This window comes from Pristiophorus japonicus, chromosome 11 (genome assembly GCF_044704955.1).
Source record: "Pristiophorus japonicus isolate sPriJap1 chromosome 11, sPriJap1.hap1, whole genome shotgun sequence".
Lineage (NCBI taxonomy): Eukaryota > Metazoa > Chordata > Chondrichthyes > Pristiophoridae > Pristiophorus > Pristiophorus japonicus.
In genome coordinates, this window is record NC_091987.1 from 37,722,687 (window position 1) to 37,742,478 (window position 19,792).

General features: G+C 41.9%; 1 protein-coding gene across 13 annotated transcripts in view; it reads left to right on the forward strand.

Annotated features, from left to right (window-relative positions):
* The window catches only part of dmd (dystrophin), a 2,299,423-nt gene that overhangs the window by 2,203,092 nt on the left and 76,539 nt on the right, over positions 1-19,792 (forward strand). For all 13 annotated transcript variants that reach the window (XM_070893344.1, XM_070893337.1, XM_070893339.1 and 10 more), the window contains 4 exons: positions 1,039-1,175; positions 9,116-9,154; positions 12,599-12,664; positions 15,954-16,019. In XM_070893344.1, coding sequence (XP_070749445.1) covers positions 1,039-1,175; positions 9,116-9,154; positions 12,599-12,664; positions 15,954-16,019 — 308 coding nt within the window. The remainder of the gene's footprint in view (positions 1-1,038; positions 1,176-9,115; positions 9,155-12,598; positions 12,665-15,953; positions 16,020-19,792) is intronic.

Consider the following 19,792-nt stretch of genomic DNA (forward strand, 5'->3'; position numbering starts at 1 on the left):
CCCCGTGAGCTTTTATCTTATGCTGTAACTTCTTATGTGGCACCTTATCGAATGCCTTCTGGAAATCCAAATACACCATAACCACTCGTTCCCCCTTGTCCACCCTGCTCGTTACATCCTCAAAGAACTCCAGCAAATTTGTCAAACATGATTTCCCTTTCATAAAACCATGCCGACTCTGCTTGATTGAATCATGCTTTTCCAAATGTCCCGCTACTGCTTCCTTAATAATGGACTCCGGCATTTTCCCAACGACAGATGTTGGGCTAACTGTCTATAGTTTCCTGCTTTTTGTCTTCCTCCTTTTTTAAATAGGAGCATTACATTTGTGGTTTTCCAATCTGCCGGGACCGCCCCAGAATCAAGGGAATTTTGGTAGATTACAACCAATGCATCCACTATCTCTGCAGCCATTTCTCTTAAGACCATAGGAGTTAAGGCATCAGGTCCAGAGGACTTGTCTGCCTTTAGTCCCATTATTTTACCTAGTACTACTTCATTAGTGATAGTGATTGTATTAAGTTCTTCCCTCCCTATAGACCCTTGATTATCCACTGTTGGGTGAAACAATTCCGCAGGCCAGATCTGGTCCTGGAGCCATATGTTGGACATTCTTTGTATACACGGTCAGAAAAACCCACCCAACTAGACCCAAGGTGGCAGAATTGATGCCAAGTGCTCTGGTGGGAGCTATTTAACTTTCTGTCATCCAGTGAAACCCCTGCCCAAGAAAAGTTTCAGCACCACATTGAGCAAGAGCACGGGTCATTTATACTACCAGGTTGCTTCCATTGATGTTCATATCAGAAGCAACTCTGTAGTGTAATGGGGCACAAAGATACAGCTAATATTTCCTTTGTTTAATTTTGCTAATCTGAAATACATAAACAAAAATGTTAACTGAAATTACTCTGTCCTACCATAAAATAAGTTCAAAATTTCATTGCAAGAGATTTTTTAATGCTGTGTGCAAAACACAAATTACAACATCCAGCTGAAGGTATTGCAGAATATAATTTACAGTTATATTTCCTTCAGACAACTTCAGGAGAAGATGTCCGGGATTTCGCCAAGGTATTAAAAAACAAGTTCCGAACAAAGAGGTACTTCGCAAAACATCCCCGGATGGGATATCTGCCAGTGCAGACGGTTCTGGAGGGGGATAACTTAGAAACGTAAGTATTGTGTGGGACACTTATTAGTTCCATAACGCTGCAATGTTTTTCTGTGATCTTACCTTGACCTGTTATTTGCACCAATACAAGGTCCACTCGGTGGTAAATGAATATGACCCCGCTGTTTTGTTGCATTGCTGCATGAATTTATCTTGTGGATCAAAACAAATTAATATTGAAGGTTTTAAGGAGAAATATTTTTTCATTGAAAGCATTCCAAGGATGATGAGTTGCATTTACAGAAAGGTTGGGGTTAGGGATGAGTGGCTGAACCAAAATGGTTGTCTGGACAAGTCTAAGTTCAGCCAAATATGGATTCTACCTGATTTTATTTTTACTATCCCTCAAGCCAAAGGAACCATATCCCTTTGCCTATTTGCCCTATCATTTTGTTGCCTTTAGTCATCATTAGTATCAGCAGCTGAAAAAGATTACAATGGCCGATGTTTTAAATATTTTCTCATTATCAGGAAGGTGCGTCCATTATATGAATTAATTCCTCTTGATAAGTTTGGATATCTAGATCTTCAAAGACATATTATTGGGTCCCAGTGTTCCTCGGTGCACAATCTCACTTGGAAATGGGGCCATTGGTAAACAAACTACTGCAGTTAAAGTTGTACGGATAAAATAGCCCATGACAAATATTAGCAGGAATTGAAACGGGTAGGGTGGTATGACTTTATGTTATGGTTTTCAAAGTGCATTTCTAAGAGGTGCTAGAAAAGGAACACTGTAATTATAGGAGTGAGTCCTTTCTTTGCCAACCTTTATGAAAAGTTGAGACGAATAAAATCAATTGTTGGCCTTGCTGACTTTTTCACTTAAGTTAGCAGAGACAGCGAATCATTCCTTTACACTTATAGGACTTAGGGCAGCTACAAATATTAAGCAACCAACATTGAGGAAAAGACATTACAAAAATAATCATAGTATTTGAACTTTACCTCAAGTTTGGACTTCATGAAATATTGTTGAAAGACCACAAAGCATGCCATCTTATTAAAGCCTCAACACACATTACAATGATTTTACTTTGGTGAAATGCCAGTGGAACCTCTCAGTGATATTCATTGTTCTGAGATCGGAGTACTTAAATTGCTAGATTCGGGTGACATTCAAAATCATTGCTTTTCTTGACAGCCTTTTCTCATGACTTTTTATTTCATATACTGCTGTACTGGGAATGTAATTAATCCATTAGCCTACAGTTCCTTGTGCCCTGTGTTTTCGTGGCATATACTTTTTTGGTTTTAGTTCTTGTAAGTTTTAATTTCTGCTGTTAACTCGGATGCCCTGACATACTTTCACAATGTCATTAATTTAATTACTCCTGGTTCAGCCATTATGGCAATGTGGGCATCTCGTTGATTAAAAGAGATGGCGGAAGTTATAGCAAATGCATTTGTTATAATCTACCAACATTCTCTGGACTCTGGGGAGGTACCAGCGGATTGGAAAGCAGCTAATGTAACGCCTCTGTTTAAAAAAGGGGGCAGACAAAAGGCAGGTAACTATAGGCTGGTTAGTTTAACATCTGTAGTGGGGAAAATGCTTGAAACTATCATTAAGGAAGAAATAGCGGGGCATCTAGATAGGAATAGTGCAATCAAGCAGACGCAACATGGATTCATGAAGGAGAAATCATGTTTAACTAATTTACTGGAATTCTTTGAGGATATAACGAGCATGGTGGATAGAGGTGTACCGATGGATGTGGTGTATTTAGATTTCCAAAAGGCATTCGATAAGGTGCCACACAAAAGGTTACTGCAGAAGATAAAGGTACGCGGAGTCAGAAGAAATGTATTAGCATGGATCGAGAATTGGCTGGCTAACAGAAAGCAGAGAGTCGGGATAAATGGGTCCTTTTCGGGTTGGAAATCGGTGGTTAGCGGTCTGCCACAGGGATCGGTGCTGGGACCACAACTGTTTACAATATACATAGATGACCTGGAAGAGGGGACAGAGTGTAGTGTAACAAACTTTGCAGATGACACAAAGATTAGTGGGAAAGCGGGTTGTGTAGAGGACACAGAGAGGCTGCAAAGAGATTTAGATAGGTGAAGCGAATGGGCTAAGGTTTGGCAGATGGAATACAATGTCGGAAAATGTGAGGTCATCCACCTTGGGGAAAAAAAAAACAGTAAAAAGGAATATTATTTGAATGGGGAGAAATTACAACATGCTGCGGTGCAGAGGGATCTGGGGGTCCTTGTGCATGAATCCCAAAAAGTTAGTTTGCAGGTGCAGCAGGTAATCAGGAAGGCGAATGGAATGTTGGCCTTCATTGCGAGAGGGATGGAGTACAAAAGCAGGGAGGTCCTGCTGCAACTGTACAGGGTGAGGCCGCACCTGGAGTACTGCGTGCAGTTTTGGTCACCTTACTTAAGGAAAGATATATTAGCTTTGGAGGGGGTACAGAGACGATTCACTAGGCTGATTCCAGAGATGAGGGGGTTACCTTCTGATGATAGATTGAGTAGACTGGGTCTTTACTCGTTGGAGTTCAGAAGGATGAGGGGTGATCTTATAGAAACATTTAAAATAATGAAAGGGAGAGACAAGATAGAGGCAGAGTGGTTGTTTCCACTGGTCGGGGAGACTAGAACTAGGGGGCACAGCCTGAAAATACGGGGGAGCCAATTTAAAACCGAGTTGAGAAGGAATTTCTTCTCCCAGAGGGTTGTGAATCTGTGGAATTCTCTGCCCAAGGAAGCAGTTGAGGCTAGCTCATTGAATGTATTCAAATCACAGATAGATAGATTTTTAACCAATAAGGGAATTAAGGGTTATGGGAAGCGGGCGGGTAAGTGGAGCTGAGTCCACGGCCAGATCAGCCATGATCTTTTTGAATGGCGGAGCAGACTCGAGGGGCTAGATGGCCTACTCCTGTTCCTAATTCTTATGTTCTTATGATCCAACATTTGACCAAGATTAATAGTTTAGCAACATGAGCAACAACAACAACAACTTACATTTATCTGGTGCTCCTCATGTAGAAGAACATATCTGACGGCTTTACAAGGGAGCAAGGAGGCTAACAACAGGAGATGGTGAGGATAAAGGAGGGGCTGAAATCACAGTTGCTGAGCTAGCTTTATAGGAGGCTTTTCAAAGAAGGGAGAAAAGTTCCGAGGTGAAGAAGCTTCTGGCGAGAGATCAGAAGTCATCTGGGGAAGAATGAGCCGAAACATCAAAAGGATTGGGAAATCCCTGGTGCAGTATGTTAAAACTGCACTGCACCATAAGAGAGCCTGATTTTTTTTTCTTAATGTGGTACTGTTTTTTCAAGGTTTACAATTGATACAAACTGTGGTAAACTTTTTGTCTAACCTTCTTAGTTAATTCATATTGGAAATTACTTCTCTCTCATTCTTGGATCAAACAAGTGTCTGACTGCAGGTAACACATACAATGAATGTGAACAAAACATACAGAGGAAAGGGTGGATGTAACTCATTGCAATATTATATTTTGACTGTCTAATCACAACAACAACAACAAATTGTATTTATATAGTGCCTTTAATGTAGTGAAACATCCCAAGGCACTTCACAGGAGCATTGTGCGATAAAAATTTGACACCGAGCCACATAAGTAGAAATTGGCGCAAGTGACCAAGAGCTTGGTCAAAGAAGTGTTTTAAGGAGCATCTTGAAGGACTAAAGAGAGGCGGAGAGATTTAAGCAGGGAGTTCCAGAACTTGGGGCCTAGGCAACAGAAGGCATGGCCACCAATGGTGGAACGATTACAATCAGGGATACTCAGGAGGGCAGAATTAGAGGAGCGCAGACATCTTGAGGGTTTGTGGGGCTGGAGGAGATTACAGAGATAGGGAGGCCATAGAGGAATTTCAAAATAATGAGAATTTTGAAATCGAGGCATTGCTTAACCGGAAGCCAATGTAGGTTAGAGAGCACAGGGGTGATAGGTGAGCGGGACTTGGTGCGAGTTAGGACATGGGCAGTCAAGTTTTGGATCACCTCTAGTTTACGTAGAGTAGAATGTGGGAGGCCAGCCAGGAATGTATTGGAATAGTCAAGCCTAGAGGTAACAAAGGCATGGATGAGGACTTCAGCAGCGGATGAGCTGAGGCCAGGGCGGAGACGGGCGATGTTACAGAGGTGGAAGTAGGCGGTCTTAGTTTTGCTGCGGATATGTTTTCGAAAGCTAATTTCAGGATCATATATGACACCTAGGTTGCGAACAGTCGGGTTCCGTTTCAGACAAATGCTGGGGAGAGGGATGGAGTCGGTGGCTAGGGAATGTAGTTTGTGGTGTGAACCAAAGACAATGGTTTCAGTCTTCCCAATATTTAATTAGAGAAAATTTCTGTTCATCCAGAACTGGATGCTGGACAAGCAGTCTAACAATTTAGAGATTGTGGAGGAATTGAGAGAGGTGGTGGTGGTGAGTTAGAGATGGGTGTCATCAGCGTACATGTGGAAACTGACGCTGTGTTTCCAGATGATGGCGCCTAGGGGCAGCATGTAGATGAGAAATAGGAGGGGTCCAAGGATAGATCCTTGGGGAACACCAGAGATAACGATGTGGGGGCGGGAAGAGAAGCCGTTGCAGGTAATTCTCTAGCTACGATTAGATAGAACAGAATGGAACCTGGCAAGTGCAGCCCCATCCAGCTGGACGACAGTGGAGAGGGGTTCGAGAAGGGTAGAGTGGTCAACCATGTCAAAGGCTGCAGACAAGTCAAAAAGGATGAGGAGGGATAGTTGGCCTTTGTCACAGTCACAAAGGATGTCATTTGATGAGAACCGTTACGGTACTGTGGTAGGTGCAGAAACCGGATTGGAGGGATTCACACATGGATTTGGAAGGCGACAACACGTTCAAGGACTTTGGAGAGGAAAGGGAGGTTGGAGATGGGGTGGTAGTTTGCAAGGATGGAGGGATCGAGGGTTGGTTTTTTGAGAGGGGTGGTGACTGCAAATTTGAGGGAGAGGGGGACATTACCTGAGGAGAGAGAACCGTTAACAATGTCAGCTAACATGGGAGCCAGAAAAGGAAGTTGGGTCTCATCTCATCACAGCAGTAAATGAATAGTATGGTAGTAAATTAACTGAGCCATACAAGCAAGAAGGGTCATACAAGCAAGAAGGGTCATAGGTTGAGTCCATGGTCTGTCCTGAGTCAGCTGACCCGAGGTGGAACTTTAGTCAGCTGCTTTATTGAACTCAGTGTTGTTGATGGAAAAATCAGGAAGGATTTCAATTCCTGATTACTATCCAATATCTCGGTGCAATGTGTGTGGATGTTGGGTGTGGTTAGGGTTGGGCCTGGCTGTCGTGTCCCCCCACTATCAAATTGCTTGCTGAAACCCACTACCTCGGTTTCCACACGAAGAATGGACACTTGAACAAGGTACCTAGCTTGAATCAGCACCTTCAGCAATGGAGGAAGGAAGAAAATTGGAGTGGGTAATGGGAAAGTAAGTAAATGAAAGACTCCAAGTTGAAGGTATATGGAGGCTACCTGTACACGAAGAACAGCAAAGGCTACCCTGCCATTGGTTGTTGATGATGATGTTGTAGACAGGTTTTACTGTTTATGGACCTGCCGACTGAAGAAGTCCAAGCTGAAAGTCCAGCTCAGCAGACTTTATGGAAATCAGCCTCAGTTCCATTACCAGGCATGACCTCTTGGAGTGCAGTCCATGGGGGGCATTCTCCTGATTGGGTATAAATTGCTAAAGATAATGAGAGGAGGCCGGAAATTACTTTTGGAGATATTAACGGATGAATGGCATTCAACTGTGTGAGGTTCTTCTATCTGTTATTTTAAAGGAGGTGTTAGCTGATTTAATTTGAACGGGTTAACATCTCCCCTTTCAAATTGCAGACAGAGGAACGCCACACAAACGCATTGAATGTTCATAAACTAATATCGACAGCGGTCGTTTCTAACTTCAAACCTAAATAGTCACTGAAATTCATTACTGACAGCCGCCATAAGAAAATCATTCTCTTGATAGGTTGTAAACCCCTAATTATAAAATGTAATTTGTGACTTGAAGTAAGTTATGAAGTTATGGTTGTCAAACCTGCAATATCTCTTTAATTCAGCCCTACCCATTTTGTACTGTAAAATGATTAAATTCCTTATCATGCATGCATTCGCTCTGCCACATATTTGCTTTGCACTGTTTTTGTGGAAAGAAAAGAGAATTTGGAGCAGAGTATTTTTCTTTCCCTGTACCCTGGGGGATGGGAGCAGATAGGCAGCAAACGATGCACCATTTTGCAATGATATTGTCATCTGCAGAATGTAAATGTCAATGATACTGCTGGGATTATTACAAAGGGGCAGAAATTGGCTCTGGGAAAGGTTTTGTATGACATATTGTAGATGGTTTTGAAATTGGGCTCTATAGACCATCAAAGAAAGATGCCGCAGCTTTAACCCTTGCACTGATACTCATGTACATCACGGAGTTTCAAAGAAATGCCTCTTGGACTGTGCAGGCGTATGAAACAATTTGTGCTGCTGTTTGCTTTTGTGTGATAACTATGCACCAGACAGCACTCACATTGTTAGTTAACATGCGGCCAAAGTAAAATCTAAATCATAATGCTGCAAATCGAGAGCATAGATACTTATCCAAGATCATCTAAGTGCAAAAAGCACACCACCCATCCAGTAACCTATTATTCCAGATTATCTTTTTGTTACTAATGATTTTATTGTTTAAAAAGTGTGTTTTTCATTCACTGTTAACCATGTAATGTTGACAGGCATTGTGCAGGCAAAAAATTTGCATGAGCTTATGTGATTTTGTTGAATGACCCTTGGCCTGTATGGTAGTTGAGCTTCTATTGGGCATGCTATGACCTCTGCTGTTATGTGGTAAATATCTCTTGTCACATCCACATGGCATTTCATGAATACCGAATGTGTGAAAAATGAACAACATTCCATACGTTCTCAGCAGTGGGGAGATGCCGATAATTTGAATCGAGGCACAGTTTCACAGGTATCACATACATAGGGTCATTCTGCAGGGGGAGCCGGTGTGGTGGGGGGGGGGGGGGGCTGCGGTTGGGGGGCACATTAACCTAAAGAGCTGAATTAGAAAGTGGAATGGATTCCACTTGTCTGGGAGTATTAAACCAACAATGCTGATAATGAGGCCTAAAATGGCACACGGCAACTTTTGATCTTTGAGATATTTTGGCCATAAATACATCTATTTATATTTACAAATAAGAGCACTGTCATTCTCCTTAAGTTTCAGTGGATAAATGCACTAACACAATGTGGTAGTTAGCCACACAGATCAGAATAGTCCGATATTCTCTCCCAGTTCTGTCCCGAGTTGGCAGATCTGAGTGAGCAGCAGTGAGGCACACCACTTTGCCTCCAAGGTCCTGGGCTGCGGAAGGGAAAATCCCCCGGGACGCTCTCACCTGCTGGCTCTCTGGTGACCCCTACTGGAAAGTGCACCCGTGCGGACGTTGAATGAGGACAGAAGCCAACTCAGCTGTGATGCCCTGATTGATAAATACCTGCCAGCACTCATTGTCTGGGTCGACACATGAAGGATGGTTACTTTAGCAAGGTAATGTAGAGCTGCTGGTGCCCACAGAATGGAACCCCAGCAAGGGTCAGTGCTTTTAGGTATGGCGAGGAGGACATTGTGCAGAGGAGGGCAATATAATATAGACAGTCAGTTTTGCTCTTATCTTAAATTTATGACTTTTAACATCATTGAAAGATATATTTCTCAATAGTTTCTTTTTTACATATAACTATTGCAGAGCAATTGCATGACAGCATGCACATACATTACACATTGTTTCTTTTTATTGCTTCCATGGTCATTCACATTGCAGTTTTTTGCTGTTTTTTTACCCTTATTTTGTGCTTGATGCATTTTGCCTGAGTTCCAGCTGCCTCTTCATCTCCATATTTTTGTCTTGCAGTCCTGTTACTCTGATCAACTTCTGGCCAGTAGATTATGAGTGAGTACTTCTGCTGATGTACACATCTGCATTTTGCTTTATTTATTTTTCTTTTATAAAGAAAAAAAATATATATGATTGCAACCAGTGTTCTTTATGTTCCAACTCCCAAGGATGCCTTTTGCTTGACTTTACTTTGGTATAAAAAGTTGTATTGTGAACATGATTGGGCTAATTTCTGAAACTTTTCAAAAGGTAAAATGTCACAAATGTCAACTTTTATCTTATCTTTAATATAATAAAACTGTAATATAAACTGCTTAAAATAATTTCCATCCTGAGGACTGGGTGGTGCATTAGATTAAATGCTTTCACCTCAGACTTTGGTTCAACTCCAGTTGGAAATGATGGTGTCTACGTCTCTTCTGTCTGCCAGTTGTAGGTATTTCACATGAAATGACTTTAGACCACCTCAATCCAGTTCCTCGGGGCACAGCCACACAACTCAAAATTGCCCTTAATTCAGCACTAATTGGCACTAAATTGGGAATTTTAGTCAGAGAGGCCGCTGGATGAGTTGTGTGAAGAAGGAAAATAAAATCATAAAGGTGCAATATTTTGTACTCTTCTTAGGTCAGGGGTAGAAATTTGTCTTGGATGGTTGGCAGTGCAAAATGGCCGCCTGTTAGGCTCCCTGTCTGATATTCAGATCCATCGAAGTGGATGAAACGAAATATCGTCTGATGCGACGCCACCCATTTTGCGCTGCTGATCAATATTTGTTCGTACAAAAAAGAGGGATCTTTGCTTAGTGATTCACACTGACTGTGGGTGTCAGAAATAGGCAAGTATCCTACACTGCCATCACTAGCATCCCTGGAAATTCAGCAGAAACTCCCTTTTACGCACACAAATACGATTTCACCCGAAGTTATGGCTGCAAATCAAGAGAAGCCCCATAGAAAGTTCCCAGCGATAGTTTGCGACTGCACGAGTTTTATCTCCTGGTTAGATGTGGGAAGTGAAATATTGATGACCTTATGCATATTTAACATTAATTATCCCCCAAATGGAGGGGATCCTTCTTCCTTCATCAGATGAATAGTGGAAATGGATGGATAACTGAGAGTCCCCAAAGTATAGTCTTATAGTATAGCAATACACTAAGCACGTGAATGAAGATAAATATGATACATAATAAAATAAATTGTGCAATGACTGTTTCTTGAAAGGCTTTCTTCTGCTGGAGAATAGAGATGATAGAGAACAGGAGTACAGATAATGGAGCTTTCAGTGTACCCGAAAATTGTTATTTATGGCCTCAAATTTCCTAAACCTTAACTTGAATAATCAGTGTCTCAGCTTCCCGGGATGAGCTCTGACTGGATGGCAGCTCTTCCATGTTTGTCCCTGCACAGGCCCACACACACAATTGCATATATTCAGCACATCATATATAGAATCACAGAATAAATGCAGCACAGAAGACCCATCGAGTTTGCGTCAGCTCTTTCGAAGAGCAATCCATTTAGTCCGACTCCCCTGCTCTTTCCCTAGAGCCCTGCAATGTATTTCTCCTTCAAGTATTTATCGAATTCCCCTTTGAAGGTTATTGTTGAATCTGTTCCACCACCCTATCAGGAAGTGCATTCCAAATGCTAACCACTTGTGTGAAAACATTTTTCCCTTATGTTGTCTACTGTGTCCAATTCTGGGCACCACACTTTAGGAAGGATGTCAAGGAGTTAGAGAGGGTGATTTACTAGAATGTTACCAGGGATGCAGGACTTCAGTTACATGGAGAGACTCGAGAAGCTGGGGTTGTTCTCCTTAGAGCAGAGAAGGTTAAGGAGAGATTTAATAGAGGTGTTCAAAATCATGAACGGTTTTGACAGAATAAATAAAGAGAAACTGTTTCTAGTGGCAGAAGGGGTCAGTAACCAGAGGACACAGATTTAAGGTAATTTTCAAAAGAGCCAGAGGCGAGATAAGGAGAATTTTGTTTAACATAGAGAGTTGTTATGATGTGGAATGCCTGAAAGGATGGTGGAAACAGATTCAATAATAACTTTCAAAAGGGAATTGGATAAATACTTGAAGGGGAAAAAGTTACATGGCTATGGGGAAAGGACAGGGGAGTGGGACTAATTGGATAGCTCTTTCAAAGAGCTGACACAGGAATAGAAACATAGAAACATAAAAAATAGGTGCAGGAGTAGGCCATTCGGCCCTTCGAGCCTGCACCAACATTCAGTAAGATTATGGCTGATCATTCACCTCAGTACCCCTTTCCTGCTTTCTCTCCATACCCCTTGATCCCTTTGGCCGTAAGGGCTGAGGTGGCTCCCTCTTGAATATATCCAATTATGGGCTGAATGGCCTCCTTCTGTGCTGTATTATTCTATGATTGTGATTATGCCACCAACAGCATGCCAATTATGTTACAATATTTTGTAAAAGAATAATTGAATATTTTTAGGCAGAGCAGCCCTCCTTACTCTGCCTGGGTAGATTGAGCAGACTACAGCAGTCTGTGCATGCCCACCTGATTGCATTTTCTAGACAGCCCCTGGTAATAAACTCTCAATTGTGTTATTTACTCAGGCTGATCGAGACAGAGAGAGAGAGCTGGGAATAAATAGATTAGAAGTATACTAAAATTATTTTTTAAATAATTAACAGTAACTTCTCCAGAGAGTTAATAGTGTGGTATGCTTTAATTTTAAAGAATTCCATTTAAATATGTACAGTTATCATCTTTTTATAACTCCAAACTGCCTGTCTCAAACTATTAATTCCAATCTCTGAAGTAGAATGTTAAATGATTGTATGTTTGAACCTGTGAACTGTTGGAAATGGACTTTTCCTTTGGTATCAGCAGCACTCCAGTTAAAATCCCTTGACATTTATCAGTTATTTATAGTGATAGAAATGTTTCTATTGCCTGTGTACTGTTGGCAATAGGTTTTCTTCAATCAAACGTGCTTGGATGTACAGTTTAGCACCATTTGATGCGCATGAAGGGAATCGAGTTTTGCTGTATTATTTTACGTGGTTTTCAGAAACACCAGCAACAGACATGCACATTAAAAAACATTAAAAGCAGAGCATGATAAATGTAGAAAATTACCCGTGGCAAAGTTTATATTTAATTTAAATATACTAGGAATAGAGTGAATTATATGGTTTTTCATATTCACTATAGCATACTTGCCCCAGATCTTGCCCATTTGGGGCAATGCAACAGAGCTAAATAAGTATAAGTCACTGTACTTACCTATCACAGTTAAATAGACCATGCAGAGATGGGCATCACAATGGAATTGGTGTCTAGTCATCATTTACGAGATTGTAGCCATAGGAAGCTTCATCTAGTGTTACAAAATGCTCAGATAATTATATGCAAATGGCGTTGGTAAATTGGTGATAAATCTGGCACTCTTTCACTTTAATGTTTTGTCCATTGTTACACCTGTAAGCAACAGGCCTTTTTCTCAATTGCAGACCTGCCTCATCCCCTCAGTTGTCACATGATGATACCCATTCACGAATTGAACATTATGCTAGCAGGTAAGAGACAAAATTATGTATCGTTCATGGAGCTCAATTTAATAGTAGTCCATTTCAACAAAGATAGTTTAATGTTAATTTTCAGCTCTTTTTGTGATGCTTTTGCATGTAGATCTTTTAGTAAAAAATAACAACTTTAATTGATCATTTCCAATCTAGGTTGTTATATGAAAAAGCATTCAGTTAACCTTTAGTATAATAATTATTAGGTTTGTAGCTGGTGCCGTGCAAAAGCTGAGTGTAACTTACTTTTTTGTTTGAAGCTTGACTGCCATTTTCACATTTAAGTGCTTTTTATGGAATTTACTGCTCGGGTGATCATTGCAACATAGATAGAAAAAGCGTTTCTCAGAAGCTGCAGCATTGCTTAGTTAACTAATGCCGCCTTCCAAGTTCACTGCAAGTTCTGTGACACTTATATTCAATAAAGTGCAAAAAGGATGTTATTTTAAATTATCCCAGCAACTGTTTCCAACCTCAGAAGCCACGCTGAAGGATTTTGATGTTTGAGCATGTATTCTCATACAGATAGCCCTCTGTTGTCATGGCATTATAGACTGAAGCACCTTGGGATGTTTTTACATTAAAGAGGCGATATAAATGCCTCTTGTTGGACATAGGAACAGGAGTATGCCATTCAGCCATTTGAGCCTGCTCTGCCATTCAATTTGCTCATGGCTGATTTCCACCTCAACTCCATTTACCTGCCTTAGCTCAATATCTCTTGATAACTTGAGTAAATTTATATATAAAAACTGTAATGCCACTGGGAGACAATCACCTCCATGCTGGCAGTGCCTTTTGTCAAATCACTCCTGCTTAGTAGTGTACAGAAGGAAGTCTTGCAGAGATACTGCAACTTGGAGACAGATGCTTGCAAAGGAGTTGATCTTTATACAGTAGACTCAGTGGATTCTTTTATTCTGGGTCCATTTTATAAATGCATAGCTTGAAGCATTGACTGTCGAACTGGTACCCAAATACGGGTTTGTACTTGGTTGTTGCAAACTATCAGCTAATAGACAATACGTAACACTCCAAGAGCTATTGTGCGCAATGCATAGGTATACCAATGTCATTATAGTATCATCATCATCATCATCATGGGCAGTCCCTCGGAATCGAGGAAGACTTGCTTCCACTCCTGAAGTGAGTTCTTTGCTGGCTGAATGGTGCCATTGTAAAGTCATACATGATCATCGGCAGTCCCGCAAATGAGGATGACTTGCTTCCACATAAGTTCACAGATGTTTCAATGATAGTAAATGGTCTGGCAATGTCATGACAAAAACTTGCTAATGATCCTATTGCTTGAAATGTGAGTAGTGAGTTTAAACAGCTGAATCTGAGCTGTGCAGTAGCACTATGCCAACACTATGTGGTACTCACCAAGGATGGATGCTGGCCACCCACATTGAGTGGGGAGGCACCAAGTAGATGCTGCAGCATTTCTCAGAAGGGGAGAGAAAGTAGGAGGGGCAGACAAGGCTGACCACAGGAGGCACTGATGGGGTATTGGAAATGGATTGTTATGCCTGCCAACTCTCTGCTGTGGCCAAAAAGTCAACCAGATTAAGAAAAAACAGAAAACTTGAAAAGTGGGGAGACGTACTTCAATACATCCCATAAAAATGAACACTGACTCCAGACTTTCAGGCCTCTAGCAGTTTCCCATTACATGGGAAGAATTTATTTAAAACATTGGTTAAAAGAATCAAATTAATGCCTGTAAGACAAGGCGAGCTCGAACCATAATCATAGGTTTAAGTATAAGTAGCCACTTAAGAATATCATGTTTCTGATGAATAGCAATATTTTGAAATGTGTTTATTCATCCTACCTTGAAGCGACATGTCAGAAGCTGCACAATGTTATTGTGAACTGATATCACAACAAAGAGTATTTGGAAAGAAACATGCACTCTCAGGCAGCACCTGTTTTTTCAGCAGAATGCTATGTTGTCACTACATAAGAATACTGATTTTCGGAGTGGAAAGAGTGAGATAGATAAAATATAGCACGGTTCAACCTTTTACAATGTTGATTATTACTATTGTAAGGAGCTAATACAATGTGTGGGATTAAGAAACTATATCTGTTGTGAAAAAAATGCTATCAAATTAACTAATAATTATTATAAAAGAAGTTACTAGCTTTGGTTTCCGGAAGTTGCTTTTTTTTGGGTTGACTATAAAAGAAAGTAGACACACCTATTTCTGAGTAGAGGGAGTGCTAAGTGCAGGCTGTAGCATTTCCTGGCATGTTGGGGTGGGGCATGGGAAATCTGACAATTACCTCTGCCTCCCGGCTTGTTGGCCAGACAGCATTGATAGGATCCGGGAGTAGGCAACCATCTGGCTTATTTGCAACAGGGGTATAAGTCTAGGTGAACTGAAGAACAAGAATAACATCTTAACTTTGAGGAAACATCATTGAATCATATGGCACAGAAGGAAGCCATTCGATCCATAATGCTGAGCCAGCTCTTTGAAAGAGCAATGCATTTAGTCCCACTGTCCTGCTCTTTCCGCATAGCTCTGCAAATTTTTCCTTTTCAAGTATATATCTAATTCCCTTTTGAAATCATCAATACAAAGATAAAGGATCCAAAAATCTACCAGGCTTCTATCAGTTTCCCATCTTCTGTCAGTTTCCCATCGTAACTCCGACGGGCGAGACTGGTGGAAGTCATTAGAAAACACAGAGGTCTGGTTGTGCTTGTTCTGTACCATTTCTGTAGTTTCCTGGTGCACCCAGTAAGATGTGGAACCTGCGCCCTCCTTATAAGCTGCACGTCATCGGGAAGATGGAGCCAGGGGTGGGGATCCCCATATCCCTGGCTCACATGGTACACAGCATAGTACCATCAGTCGATACGCCGTGAAATGAGGCTCACCTCCAGTTGGGCAGAATTTAGACCTCACTGGAGTCTTTAGGTGGGGAGTCTAGGCCAGGGAAGCAGAATAAAGGTTATCTTTTAACTGCCTTCTTACATAGGGCCCAAGGGGGAATTGGGCGGGGGACCTGGTAATCCCCGACTAATGGAAGGTCGGTGCCAGGTTTACCATCTGTGTGGGGAAGGCTTGCACCGGAGATCAACTTGTAGTGCACAGGGTGCCTGTCTGTTCCCATTGACGCTTGCAAACTCGAGTGAGGTCAGCGCTTGAGGATACTGACATAATTGTATCCCGAGGACTCTTAGTCCCAAAAATTGAAAAAGTGCCGACTTGTTTTTGCTAAGCTGTATGAATTCATCGCAACCTTACAATTGCTGATTTTTGTATTGCAGGCTAGCAGAGATGGAAAACAGAAATGGATCTTATTTGAATGACAGCATCTCACCTAATGAAAGCATGTATGTATTAGATTGAAATTCAGTCCCAGTGTGTCTTTTTTGAGGGGGTGGGAATGCCATGTGAGAGTTTAATAATTTTAAACAAAACATTTATAAGTGAGATAACCAGAGTACACCACTTGGTTCCATGTGGATTTTGATCTCTAGATTTAATGATTCGTCCTTTGGAATTATTTTTTGGTATAGAATTATAGATTAAGCGAGCCACAATTGCTAGAACAAACAATTTGATCCTCCTGTAAATCGCGTATACCGGTCTAAAAATTGGATGGAGTTCCATTACGCTGAATCTCCGCCTATTTCTCATCTTAACTTCTTGCAGGTGCATGTAGCATTGTCCATATTTGAGTAGTCACGTGCAAATGAGGCAAAAATGACAGCATCACATCAAATTCTGTCATTTCTGCTTCACTTATGCTGTATTATCTTCTCACCCTAGTAAAATGAGCACTTAAGGCTACTCGGTATATGGCCAAAAGAGGCAGAGGACTTAAATAGCCCAATTATAGCATAAGTTCCAAGCTGATTTCTAACTAATTTTTTAGGCCTTTTTTCCAACTGTTACCAACTACTTTGACTTCTGCTTTTGTGCTATTTGCTGTTGGGTAGTCATTCGCCCCTCCCTTCCCCTCACCCCCGCATCCACCCTGCTCACCCCTCCACTACACAATTCAAATGGTTCTCACATTGAGTATTCTTCTGTACTTTTGCTGTTTGGAAGAAAAAGAGGGAAAGCAACAGAGAGATAGCAAGCTGGCCAGGCAGCCATAGAGATACCTGGCACCTGTCCTCCCAGTCGCTCCATACCAGAATATACAGGCAAAGACGTGCATACCTACAGTTGTTAGTGATGCAGTGACTGTGCAGGCTTCACATCATAAAGGAGGCTGTCACTCAGTTATATTACATGCTACATATGGGAGCTAAAGCCCACCTCCACCATAGGCAACACATTGCCAGTGGATGTTAAGGTCGTGGCCATCCTTAACCTTTATGCAGCGGAGTCATTCTGCCTCTGGGGACATAGATAATGTTATCCAATCAGGTGTGTACAGGTGCCTTAAGCAAGTCTTAGATACATTGTTTGCTAGAGCAAGCATTGTGCTCCTCCCAATGGACAATCTATAGTAGCATGACACGACTGTATAATTATGCAGAGTGCCAGGATTCCCAAAGGCCCAGGGAGTCATAGATTGCCCCCTCGAGGCCATTTGTGCTCCCTTGCTCCATGCCTGTTGAGGAGAAATCTCTCTTTCTCCCTCGCGGATCCACTGAAATAATGGATCGACACTCTCGATGTGTGACAGACTCAAAGAGATAGGTTTGAAATGATTTTATTCTGGCATGCAGGGGAAGGTCTGTTCTTAGTTGCCCAAGACAGTTTCTTCAAAAATCCAAAGGTCTCACCGGCCTTTATACAGATTTTAATGGGCTGGTCTATGACAGATCTTTTGAAGTGACAGTGATTTAACTGCCACAAATAACACAGAAGTAAGGCAGTGACAAATTTGTTACAGCATAGGAAACATTTAGATCACAAAGCACAGAAACATTTGTTAACATGAAAGACGGGAATTTTAGTTAACATGAAAGACAGGAATTTAGTTCAGTTAAGCATTGTTTTAACCCTTATCAGACTGTCTGCTGTGTAAGCTGATCCCTTCATCTTCCCGAGCATTTGGCACTCCTCTTGGCTTTTTTGAATGTGTTATCTCTGCCTCTGGGAATGTGATTGTTTCTACAGGTTTGCCTTTATGGGCTTTCTCAGCCTGCTCCACATTCTTTAAAAGTTAAACACATAAACTGTTCTATGTATTCCTTCAAAATCTAAGATTCGTTTTCCTATCATATATTTTACATACAACCTGTCGCTAATTCCTTAACCTACTACAATGCCTTTCCTACACCAACAGGAAAGGATTCTATTCTCTCAATGTAAAGCTTGTTAGCGGACAACAACCCTGCATCATGCAGGTGAATGCTTGCTTTCCTGGTCATTGCTGAGATGCTTTCACTTCAAGATAGCCCACCATTTTAATTACATTTTAAGATAGTTCACTTTTTAACCCAGAAAGGCAAGTCTCCGGATAGCTTTTGGAAAATCAAGGTATGAATCTGTGCAGTTTCCTAAGACATGAGCTGAACAGTTGCATCATGAGGTCAATTAATACACTGCAATATACTCCTGCCGACTCTGAGAATTGTGGCTGTATGGTACTTGCAGCACCACTTTACCTTACAAAGAGGCTTCATCGAGTGATTGAGAGAAGGAAGACACCTATGGGTAACAAGGGGATCAGCAAGAGGAGCAGCAGCTGCTTGAAGAGGTTGTGGAGGATAACCCCTTCCAAACTGCAAGAGACATTTATGCCACTCTCAAACAGGAGACTGTCTGTTGGCCATTATATCTGGCTAGGGGATTAAAAGTGGTGCTTACATCTTCGCTCCACTATTTACCCTCATCTACAGACCTTTCTCTGTATTCAAGAACTCACAAAGCTCTCAGTCAGGTCAGCACAGGAAAGCAACTTCCACACCTTTCCAAGAACAGCATCTGCATGCATAATAACCACAGTGCAACCATAAGTTCAATGTAAAACCATATTGTGTGTGTGCCAAATGATTCTTATCACAGAGCTTCTCCTTATTTCCAGTATATGAAGGAGGAATTCTTAAAGCTAGCCTTGTGCTTCTTCTACTGACTCCACGTGTCATGACTGGCTGCTGTGTTGCTACAGAAGCCTCCTAGGATCACACTGGTCTGCATCTCCTGATATTAAGTCCTGCTGCAGGCTCCAGTTCTTGTGTTGCTGCATGGCCAACCTAGCTCTGCTTCCTTTCTGCCACACGTGCAGGCAACAACAACTAGTATTTATATAGCGCCTTTAACGTAGTAAAACGTCCCGTTGCTGGTGATTTTCTGGCTACGATTAGATAGATAAGGATGGAACCAGGTGAGTGCAGACATCTGAAAGAGCAGGGGGGAGGGCGCACATACTGATTCCTGACATACTGCAGCACCATCATCCATGGCCAATCTGGCCACACCACTAGTACTGAGCACTAGATCAGCTTAGTCGCTAATCTGCGAGAAATAAAACCGAACAATAACATTGTGATTAGTGAAGCTCTGACTCATGGTTTGTCGATAACTGGTTGCTAAGCCTGTCAAAGCTGGTAGGGACTACCCTCCCCAATTTGGCCCCCCAGGCCTCTGTCGCACCAGTTTGAGCACCCACAGCAGAAGCACACCGCCACCTCCCCCCGCCCCCCCCCCACGCCCCCTGCCTCCCGCTCTCCCTTTAATCCTTTGACATAGGGTCTCCATTGTAGATATCCTTGGAGCTGCCCCACACTCGGTGATGCACTACAGTGTTGTGAAGCTATCTTTCAATGTTTTGCTGCAAATGGACTCCTCCGGCTGAGCTGCCATCAGCAGCACCCTATCTGATAATGCTCCCAGTGTCTACACCAATGCTTGATGCTCTGAAAGCACTGTTCTTTTACAAGCAGGACACACAGCTTCTAGATCCCAAGGCTTATCACCTAAGAGGTGATGCATTCAGACCCTCCAGTCAGCAACATCTTTCCCCTCATGGGCCACGAGGTGCTGCTCTTGATTATTCATGCTCTGTGTGTGACCCAGTGCACTCCTGTTCTGCTTGCTCTTGAACTCCCCTGGGTGATATCCCAAAGCTGGTGCTCGTGGGTGGTATTGTGTGCTGTTATATGCTGACAAGACTAGATGCAGTGGGACAAAAGCAAAATATTGC